Source organism: Bipolaris zeicola (assembly GCF_000523435.1).
Source record: "Bipolaris zeicola 26-R-13 unplaced genomic scaffold scaffold_410, whole genome shotgun sequence".
Taxonomy (NCBI): domain Eukaryota; kingdom Fungi; phylum Ascomycota; class Dothideomycetes; order Pleosporales; family Pleosporaceae; genus Bipolaris; species Bipolaris zeicola.
In genome coordinates, this window is record NW_006912459.1 from 1 (window position 1) to 10,923 (window position 10,923).

Below are 10,923 nucleotides of genomic sequence, written 5' to 3' on the forward strand. Positions count from 1 at the left end.
ATATATAATATTTTACGTATTTGCGCGGTCAATTTACTATATAAATCGTGTGGGTTGATGAAATTGACGTTGAGCTGGTGGTTGACGTTGAGCTGGGTAGGGCCTAGTTCGGAAGAACTAGGCACGTGGGGCGAGTAGGCAGTTGTTTCTGTGAGATGGACAAATAGTATTACGATCAGCTAGCTATGGGATTGAAGAAATGACGTTTCGTAGAATTTACTAGCAGCTTATTTGTAAAGATTATTGGCGAGCTCATGTTCCAACTCGGACCCTTTCTAAGTACAATTGTCTCGTGAATACCATTTAGTAAGAGTTTGACATCAGACCTGAATAGTAGGATTTAGCAGTCCATGAGATTTGTAAGCTCATTTGTTTCGTAGCCCACTAGAGTAGGAGCAGTGGCACGCGAAGGTAAGACGTCGATTTGCAGGCTCAATAGTTTGATGGATCTCTTACCCGAGCTGTCCTGGTTCTTGGTCTAGGAAAGAGAGCGACGCGCTTCTCATGAGCGCTGTCAGTCTCACATGCATCCAGGAAGCTCAGACCACTCTCCACGGGCTAGTATCATAGTGGAGTGTAAACGCCTCGGGCTGCAGCTGAAAGAGCTAATGGGCCTGGGATATTGCAGCGCAGACTCATGGCGTGCATGTCTGCACAGAATGCATAGCGGCAGAGCAAAGGGGGAACTTTATCGTCGGGTGGATCAGCGGCTAGACCGTGAGGTCTACACCGATTGGCGTTAGTACGATCGAAGCACAATGACCGTGCTATTACGCCAGCTAAAAGCGGATCACGCTGAAATATCATTGATGTCATTGCGGTACGCTTGTGAAGGGTGGAAACGCGGGTGGTACCACGGTCGTGAGGGGATCTGGGCGCGTCGCGAGTTGGTGAGGGGGCTTTTGATGATGATGATGATGTACTTGATATGAGGTGGCTGGCGTGAAGAAAAAGGAAAAGGGTGTTTGTTTGTGCCGGGACGTATACGTCAGTGGAAGGAGACTTGGAATTGGATAGATAATTGCGTTTATCCGTCGAGTTGATTGTTTAAAATGCGTCGTATTCTGCCTCGCAGCAAACAATTGCTAGAAAAGGTCTACCACGTTTGTCAGCCCACAACAGTACCACTACATCTCAGCATTCGAAAGTACGCAGTCACTATGCCTTCGAAGACGGACGACAAGTATAGCGATCTGGAGGTCCGCGAGCCACTCAAGGGGGAGGAGGTTCAGGGAGGGGGCAAGGGATGCGCGCCAAGTCAGCGGTCGGCTACAAAGGTACGAGGCGATGTGCGCAAGAAGTGGGCGTTTGATTAATGCCATGCAATCGTAGGGGCAGATGATGGCATCGGAACACAAGAAGCGAGGAAGTGACCACAGGGTCGACGAGAAACATGAGACAGCGACAGACGAGGAGTGCAGCTCGACCAAGGGATACGTCAAGATTAACAAGAAGAGCGTCAGCGACTGCACAACACACTGGGACGACCCCGAATATATGGAGAGCAATGAGCGGGAATACCGAAAGTTCCAGCAGGAGGAGCGCAGGCCCAAGGGAGGGTCGCATGAGCATGAAGAGGAGGGTGGGAAGAAGCGTGGGCGGGGAGCAAACGCGGTATGCCCGAACAAGAAAGCAAAGAATACAGGGGGAGGTGACGGGGAGCCAACAGGGGCAGCCGGAGACAAGACGCGGGTTCCGAAGAGGGGTCAAGAGGTGCAGTGGCATGGGCGCGGTGGGATTGATAAGGGCCAAGTGGTCGAAGTGTTGTACGAGGAGAAGGAAGTCGAGGGCAAGAGGGTTGCGGCGAGCAGGGAGGACCCCCGGGTGGTAATCAAGAGCGAGTTGTCAGGGGAGACGAGGGTGCTGGAAGCGGAAGCAGTGTATTTTGAATAGATGTACACAAGTACATGGAGTAGAAGACGGGGTAAGCAGAGGAAGATCCGGGGCAGTGGACGGGCAGGTGGTGTAGCATTGAATGCAGAGTAGCTTGGAGAGCGTGTCCAATTGCGTGTTTGCCGCGTGCATGGTTCGTTGAGCAGGTGGCGATTCTCACTAGCGCGACGCTAGTGCTGTGGTGGTGGGGAGCATTGCATACTTATTACTGTACGTGTGTACGGGCAAAGATACAGCAGATGTACGTACGTGTGTATTGTAGAGTATTGTACGTACTGGGACATGCTCGGGAGAGAAATGAAATTGGGTTTAGTGGCCGTGGAGCATAGCGAGTGGGCTCTGGGACAGACACGAGATGAGAGTGATGGCCAGAAGCAGGGACAGATGAGGTACGTGGTAGGTAGCATGTAGATGTGTGTAGATAGGAGGTCAGTGAATAGACTTGTGTGTATATGATTCCCAAATGACCGCGGGCAAGGCTTTGCTGACGTAGTGGGGCCTGATCCACATGGTGCACGACGGGGAAGAGGCAAGGGAGCAAGCGGGCGGGCGGTGATTGGCCGGATAGCAAAAATGTGCGTCTTGTTGCAGCAAAGTCAGACTTTGTATCCGAGGCGACGCTGCAAGGTTGTGGTGAGGGGCTCATTGTTGATGGCCGGGCAATAGCCACTGCAGCAGTGCAACGCCTGGTAGGTTGCCGTGGTGTTTAGCATTAAGCACTCTGTGGTCGTGTGCTGGGCGTGAGCTGACAAGCTGGGCTGGGCTGGGCTGGGCTGCGGTGCCATGTAGTATGGAATATGTAGTTATACTTGTTTATATGGGGAGCACCAACAACAGTACCACCACAACCAGCACCAATAATACTGGCAGCAGCACCGGTAGCAGCACCAGCGCCAACAAGAAGAAAAAAACAGTATCGACAACGGCGCCAAAAACAACAGCAGCAGCGCAGGGAGAGCCATGCAGTTGAGCCAGATGTTGCCGGGAGTGTGCGGCGGGGAGGCGGTCTGGTCGGTGGTGGCATGGATCAAGATGCAGCAGTAGCAGTAGCAGTAGCAGTGGCAGTGGCTGTGGTGAAGGAGGTGGTGGTGGTGGTAGCGGTAGCAGCAACAACAATAATAGCCATAAGCACATATACACACCCATTTGACAGCGACGGCATTACTACCCTTGTGTATGTGACATGTATCGTGTGTCGCATGTAGTCGCATCAAGGCATGTTTGCATGGTAAACATACATGGCTCCCCGAGCATTCGGCCCAGTCGCTGGCGTGCCGTTGTGCTGTATTATTTTGGTAGCCGGGATGGTGCAGCGTTGAGCAGTGTCGGGCGGGCGCAGAGGGCGCGCCGTGCGCCAGAGGGTAAGCAGCATCATCTGCACCCACCGGCTGCTAGCCTCCGCCCTGCACGGCGCTTTTCCGTGTGACTTTCACTCGACGCGTGCGGCCTGGCGACTTTTGCCAGCTGGATAGCGCTGCCCACCCACAATCTGCCCTCGTTCCATCCCTCGCCGGGCTCCCTCACCCACCCCTCGCTTGCCCGACTACGCTGCTGCACGACGCCGTTGCTGCATCCACTTACCTCACCTTCTTCTCCTCCTCCTCCTGTCGCTCTAACACGCTCGTGCTGCCGGCTGATACATCCACCCTCTGCCCCTCTCCATCTCTCCACCCACCCACCACTTCCGCCAATCCACCCCCCAAGCACGCCCCAAAAAACAATACCCACCCGCCGCTTTCTGCTACATCACCACTACCTCCTCCTCTCCCTCCACTGCCACTGCTGCCGTCAAATCACCTGCTGCCACCGCTCCTCGGTCCCCGTTGCACTGTCCAATCCTCCGTCTGGCTCCGCAATGCAGCTGCTCTAGACTCGTCCTCGTTGCAGTCAGCACCGCACTGCACCACAAAGCCGGCCCTCGCCTCCTATACTCCAAGCCCTCCCGGTCCATCTCAGAGCCCTCCAACATGGTCTTGGGAGCCTTCTGTTCATAGCAAATCACCAATACGCCCTCGGGCACGCGCGCCCATCCCCTCTTCCTCCCGACCTCGGGCCCGAGCAACCAGAGCCGCACCCACGGCATTCGTAACCCCCAACAGCACCAATGGCTGACGACAAGAAACCCACGACGCTAGCTCCCCCCGCCGTTACGGCACTCAAGCATGAGGCCACCGCCTCGCCTGGCCATCGACATAGCATGGAGAGGACCGTTAGCCAGGACATGCGCAATGAGCGTGCAGACCTCAAGGAGGCTGCCGAGCACAGTCTGAACATCATCATGGACCTGGACCTCGAGGGCAAGATCCGCTACGTCAGCCCCTCGTGGACCGATGTCATTGGCACTCTGCCTGCCCAAGTCACGGGCAAGCCGGTGCTTGATTTGATATGCTCCGGCGCAGACGGCTTCGCAGAAGCAATCGAGTCCGTCCGCAAGGACGATTCGAGGAGCCACATTGCCCGTTTCACCATCCAACTAGGCCCCCATTCCATTCTGCGCCAACGACGGCCCAAGCACTCTGTTGCCCAAGGCCAAGAGTCTACGCCACGCTCGCCAACCAATGTGCCCGATGACGAGGAACAGTTCCTCAACGTAGAAGCCCAGGGCATCATGGTCTACGATCGAACAACTGGAGCCGAGAGCCACGTACGTACCGGGATACATCGACGACATTCGCACATAACTACTAACTAACACTTACAGACCATGTGGATGGTGAGACCCTCGGTCATTCGGGAGGTCACCATTGATCTTCCCGAGGTCCTTGTCGAGGCCCTTGGCGTCGGAGCAGAAGTCCTCGCTCACTACCTGACGGGTCTTGCCGAACAATGTACTACAGATCCTGGAAACTGTGCTCCGCCACTGCCTGTTCTCTGCCGCATCTGCGAACGGCAGATTACCCCTTGGTGGTTTGAGAAGCACTCTGAACTCTGTCTCCAGGAGCACCGCGCAGAAATGGACGTGCAAATGGCCCAAGAGACTCTTGCAGAACACCGCAACGCGATTGTCAAGGTCCTCGACACTCTCGAGTCTCACAGCCAGCGCTCAAGACCTGCCTCGATAGATTCCGTGCAACCCCTTCAACCCGCAGAATACAAAGGCCTTATTATCCACTCGACATCAACACCCTCTTCGGGTAGCCCTTCTAGCACTCCCTCTGGCCGCAACTCCCCAGCATCCCCGCCCTCGCGATCTCGCGAGCGCTCCGAGCGCCCATCAGGGTTTGGCCATCATCGTGCACGGTCATTTGCCGTCCGAAGACCCTTAGCGCGCATCGTCGAGCTAGTACTCGACTTATGTGACACCGCCCTTGAGATCAACACACCAGCGGTCAAGGACAATACCCGCGGCCAGTCAGTTGCAGAGATTCGCACCCAATCACCGCAATCTGAGAATCGCATATCACAGGTTCTCCAATGGCAGTCGCCCACCACGGGCTCAGCTGACCACACTGAAGGCCTCAAGCTGTTGTGTGAAGACACTAGTAAACTTGCAAGAGCAAAGGTTGACGCCGTCATACGTCACCGACGTGTTCTCGAGTATTCTGAGCGGCTGCGCATTGAATTCGACATTTTGGTTCAGGAATGCATTGAAGCTGCCATCCTGAAAGCTGCCCGTATCGCTGCAGGCGAAGACAGCTCGTCCGAGGATGAGCGACAAGAAGAAGTACAGTCAGATACAAATGACACAGATACGGCTACCGACATAGCTCCCGGCGAGGAGGGGATATTCCCATGTTCATTTGATCCCCCCTCTTCAATGGCGCATGCCCTGCGCAACACATCGGATGCCTCGCTGCCAGCACGAGTCGGACGCCGGGAGTCTTCGGTGGCTGGCTCCAATAGATCTAGCAGCCCAAGAGGAGGATGCCAAACACCACGATCACACGTTGGTGCCATCAGCATAGCAACACACAACAAGCGCCAGTCCATGCATTTTGAAAGTGACACTGGTGCCGAGAGTGATACCAGCATGCGTTCGTCTGTACTCTCTGGTCCGCGCCGAGCCGACTCGCCCGCGACCTCTGATGTTGGCCTTGGCAGAGTAGCTAGCTCACGAGAGCGCAAGCGCAAGAGTTTGATACTACCGAGTGTCATGTCCAGTCGCCAACAATCGCCAGCTCGCTCCATGGTGCCCCCGCCTTCTTCACCTCTTCGGACAACCAAGCCACGCCTTCCTAGTGGTGTTGAAGGCATCCACTCACCAATCACCTCACCCGTTCTGCAGACAACCGAGTTTTCGTCGCCGGCCATGATGCACACGATACAACATCACCGCAGACAGTCGTCTACTGCTGGCTCAGACGGCCCGAGGCCGATTTCCCCTCGCCTCATTGCCTCCACCCAGCCACAGCCACGGGCGGTTCCCCCGTCTATCAAAGATTTTGAAATCATTAAGCCAATCAGCAAGGGTGCCTTTGGCAGTGTTTACCTTGCAAAGAAAAAGTCTACTGGCGAGTATTATGCCATCAAGGTCCTGAAAAAGGCCGACATGGTTGCAAAGAATCAAGTTACCAATGTTAAAGCTGAGCGTGCCATTATGATGTGGCAAGGCGAGAGTGACTTTGTTGCAAAGTTGTACTGGACCTTTTCCAGCAAAGACTACCTGTATCTGGTCATGGAATACCTGAATGGTGGTGATTGCGCTTCACTGATCAAAGTTCTTGGAGCTCTGCCTGAAGATTGGGCCAAGAAGTACTTGGCTGAGGTTGTTTTGGGAGTAGAGCATCTGCACAGCCGCGGCATTGTTCACCGCGACTTGAAGCCTGACAATCTTCTCATTGACGGCAAAGGCCATCTAAAGCTGACTGACTTTGGTTTGTCACGCATGGGTATGATTGGCCGTCAAAAGCGTGCCCTGAAATCAGTGGAACCGGCACCCGACCTACTGAAGACAGGTCCCTTTCATCGTGCAACATCTGTGGGGTCGTCACGGTCTGCGTCGTTTGATCTTAACCACTCACCTTCGCAAACACCGGCTATGACACCCGCGCTTACCGGTGATATCGGCCAGCCATCATACTTTAGCCTGAACCGAGAGACTTCGCAGCAAAGCCGTGAACGGTCGAGACGGCCTTCAGGAACTCGGAGCGATAGCCAAGACAGTGATGCACTGCAAGCCATGTTCCGTCGTTTCTCAATAGTTGACGACTCGTTCAGTCACCCTCGTGGACGATCACCGATAGAAGAGGAAGCACTCAGTGACGATGGCTCACCAGATCCATACGCAGTACCCGTCTCAATGAGCCACAGCGCATTGGCTCAGAACAGCGTGCTCGGCCCAACCTCTACAATGCCACCTCCGCCCATGACCTTGTTTGACCCCGAAGACAGTGATCGGCGGTTCGTTGGCACTCCTGACTATCTAGCTCCAGAGACTATTGCAGGCAATGGCCAGGATGAAGTCAGTGATTGGTGGTCCCTAGGGTGCATCTTGTTCGAATCCCTCTATGGATACCCACCTTTCCATGCCGATACCCCAGACGAGGTGTTCCAGAACATCCTTGCGCGAAAGATTGACTGGCCAGCGGACGACGATGAGCTCTATGACATTTCAGACGAGGCAAAAGACCTGATGAATCGGCTCATGTGCTCGGATCCGGCCGAGCGATTAGGTGCAAATAAGGACGAAAAGTTCGCCAGTGGTGGTGAGGAGATCAGGAGCCATCCCTGGTTCGCTGACATCAACTGGGACACGCTGCGAGACGACGAAGCTTCGTTCATTCCTGCACCTGAGAACCCAGAAGACACAGAGTACTTTGACTCTAGAGGAGCAGCCATGGCCAACTTCAATCCAGAGTTCGAAGACCAGGCTACTACGCCTGCAGGCACCCCCAGTACCGATTACCCTGATCGACCTCATGACGCTCTATCTAGAGTGCGGTCGCAAGTGACCGTGTCGACCATGAAGCGTGGACTAATCCCGCTTCATATCCCAGCGCATGTTCGAGAAGGCAGGACACGGCGGCTTAGCGAGCCCATGGCTGCTGATGATTTTGGCAACTTCAGCTACAAGAATCTACCGGTTCTAGAAAAGGCCAACAAGGACGTGATTCAAAAACTGCGTGCCGAAGCTATGCTCCCGCAGAACAAGCCAACGCCTCCTCTCCAGTCTCCCAACGTTACATCGCCTTCGCCATCTTTGGAGAATAGCCCAATGTTGCCTGGTTCTCTGAAGCGTACACTTTCTACCAACAGAGCCCCTGGACGACCATCGTCTCCCTCCGTTAGCGGACCGCATTCTTCTCCTAGTCGTGGCTCGCAGCCTTCCTCGCCGTTGCTCGTGCAATTCAGTACTGGACAACACCACGATCGACGAAAGACGTCTAGCAGCTCGTCTACATTGTCGCACTCGACGAGCAACCCTTCAACACTGCAGCCCGGAATGAGGCCTTCTCCAGATGGCATTTCGCCGATCAAACTCCCGAAAACCCCATCATCGACAGGGGCGTCTCAGGACAAGGCTGCAGCTGGACAACGCCAGACATTTGCAGGGTCCGCGATCGCCGACTCGCCTCGGGCTCGATCGCAGACCATCGGGTCTCAAGAAGAGGACGCTGTACATAACTTGCTGCCAGGACACTACAAGCGAAGAAGCCAGGTCCTTGACGTCTCACCGTCATCATCGGATACCGAGGACTCTCGCGCCAAAGCTCTTCTCCGCGTACAGCGACGTCGACAAAGTTCTCGTAGGTTGTCTCAGATCAGCTTTGGCGACGGCCCGTTCTTCCGGCCACTGGACGTTTTGATCTGCGAGGACCATCCAGTATCTCGACTTGTCATGGAGAAACTGCTGGAAAAGCTGCGTTGCCGTACCTTGACAGTTACCAATGGCTCCGAGGCAATCCGTTACGCTATGGGAGAAGTCAAATTTGATGTCATCATGATGGAGTTCCGGCTGCCTCAAGTCAATGGCGCAGACGTTGCCCGTATGATCCGCGACACAAAGAACGCGAACACGCACACTCCTATTGTTGCTGTCACGGGGTATCTCAAAGAACTTCAGGCACCGCACTACTTCGATGCCCTCATTGAGAAGCCGCCCACGGTTGCTAAGCTCACCGACACGCTAAGCAGGTTATGTCAATGGAAAGCGCCCCCGCCAGGATGGACGCCAAGTCAATCATTCCCGTCGATCATGCCTGCTTCTGGCCTCCGTCAAGAGTCTTCGCGCCAGGAGGATAGCCCCTCTTCGCATTCGTCAGGCTTCCCAGCTGTGCCTTCAGCCAGCTACCGAGGTTCTAGCCGCGAAGACTCGATTAGCTCTAGCTTCTTCGGTGACAACGACAGTCGTGCAGGCGAGGACATACCTGTCAGAATCCACAACGCAGACGATTGGCGCGAGCGAGACATGGCGCGAGCCATAGGTGGTCTGGCAATTGGGGATGATGCCGCCAATGCAGATACCAAGAATGCTCCCTCCAATCGTGGCGGTCCACCTGACCTACCCCACGGGGACTCCACACAACCTTCTCTTGAGGAGGCAACGATCCGCCGTCAGAGATCGACAGAACAAGTTGGTGCAAAGCGCCGTATACTCGAAACGCGAAAGCATGAGTCGGCAGAGTCTGGTGACGACGAGGACGACGAATTGGGCCACGCTCCCATCCGTACCCGGAGCCCAAAGTCGCGACCAAAGTCAACCTCAAAGCTCGGGATTGAAATGATGCGCACAAACAGCAGAGGTAGTGTCATTTCAGTCGAAGACCCTGGCCAGCCAGATTCGACGTTGCCTTCATCCCCACCGCCCATGATCACAGAGGACCGGGCAGCAGAGGAATATGAAGGAAGCCTTCCCACATCCGGGTCTGCGCCTTCATTACTCACACCGCCCGTCATCTTTCCCGAACAACCGGGCGATGACGTTGAGGAGTTTGTCATGGAAACGCCAAAGGCACAAAAGGAAGCGGCTAGTCCAGATCCAGACCCGACACCTAAAGCAAAGAATGCCTCGGCGAAGCCGAACAATGCGAGTGATGACTAGATTGTATCGCACCTGTGGTTTGATACTTCCTTAGTAAATTGTTCATTTGCGTCTACAGCTTAAGTATGTTTTCGGTAGCGTGGTGTTGGTGGTGTTTCTAATTGGTAGTGTACTGGGAAACGACCATTTGCTTATCTTGGCTTTTCAATACTCGGCATCTCTTGTTTTTTTTGGTTTCTTGTAGTGCTTATCGCTACTTCTATTGGCGAAGCGTTGTGTGCTAGCCGGAAAAACAGTCTTTAGTTCAACCAAAGCAAACCAGGAAGCTTTGTCTATATAGTAGGAGGGTTTATTTTAACAACATTACGTGGTGGATATGATTTTATTTGGAATGTATTCAGAGAAGAGAGAGAGAGAGAGGAAACGAGATGGTCTCTGGATGAAGAAGGATCAGGGAAAGGCAAATTTCGGGCCATCCGTTCGCTCTCTTTTTTTTGATAACTTTGTTGTTCTAACGTTTGTATATACCCAGTTCCACAACGAAGTGCTCGTTGGGGGTATATCTTGCGAGGAAAAAACCTAACGCTCGTTCTTCTTTCCATGTAGCTAAAGTTTATTTATAAGCTTATTATTTATTATTCGTCGCCTAGCTTATAGGCGTAGTATAGTTTATATATGTGTACTATATAGACTAGTATTTAGGTAGAGGTTGGGTAGAGGTAGAGTTGCCAAGAGTTAGGTAGGGGTAGGGTAGAGTAGCGATTATATAAGACTCTAACCCTTAACGTGCAGCACCAGGAAGCTGGCCACACCAGTAAGCTGGCCACACCAGTAAGCTGGCCGCCCCACCTAACCTAACGCGACGCTCTGCACCACAACCACCATGCCGCGACAACAACGTTCTATACAGGCTTCTCGTGAAGGTAGAATAAGTCTTGCTATAGCATCCTATCGTAATAATCCAAAACAGTCTATCTACGCTCTCGCAAAAGCGTACGATGTGCCAAAATCAACTCTTCAGACGCGTCTCCGCGGTACCCAGCCACGATTAGAGACAGTCTCTGTCAATCAAAAGCTACTACCCATTGAAGAGCAGTCCCTTATACAGT

At 53.8% G+C, this 10,923-nt stretch overlaps 2 protein-coding genes across 2 annotated transcripts; both read left to right on the top strand.

Annotated features, from left to right (window-relative positions):
• Positions 1 to 1,160: 1,160 nt before the first annotated feature.
• COCCADRAFT_10039 (uncharacterized protein) lies at positions 1,161 to 1,893 on the top strand (the record flags this gene model as incomplete). Its single annotated transcript, XM_007720151.1, has 2 exons — positions 1,161 to 1,277; positions 1,333 to 1,893. The coding sequence occupies 2 exons, from the start codon at positions 1,161 to 1,163 to the stop codon at positions 1,891 to 1,893; spliced, it is 678 nt and encodes a 225-aa protein (XP_007718341.1).
• Positions 1,894 to 3,997: 2,104 nt separating this feature from the next.
• Positions 3,998 to 9,874, top strand: COCCADRAFT_10040 (uncharacterized protein; the record flags this gene model as incomplete). Its single annotated transcript, XM_007720152.1, has 2 exons — positions 3,998 to 4,537; positions 4,595 to 9,874. The coding sequence occupies 2 exons, from the start codon at positions 3,998 to 4,000 to the stop codon at positions 9,872 to 9,874; spliced, it is 5,820 nt and encodes a 1,939-aa protein (XP_007718342.1).
• Positions 9,875 to 10,923: the final 1,049 nt, after the last annotated feature.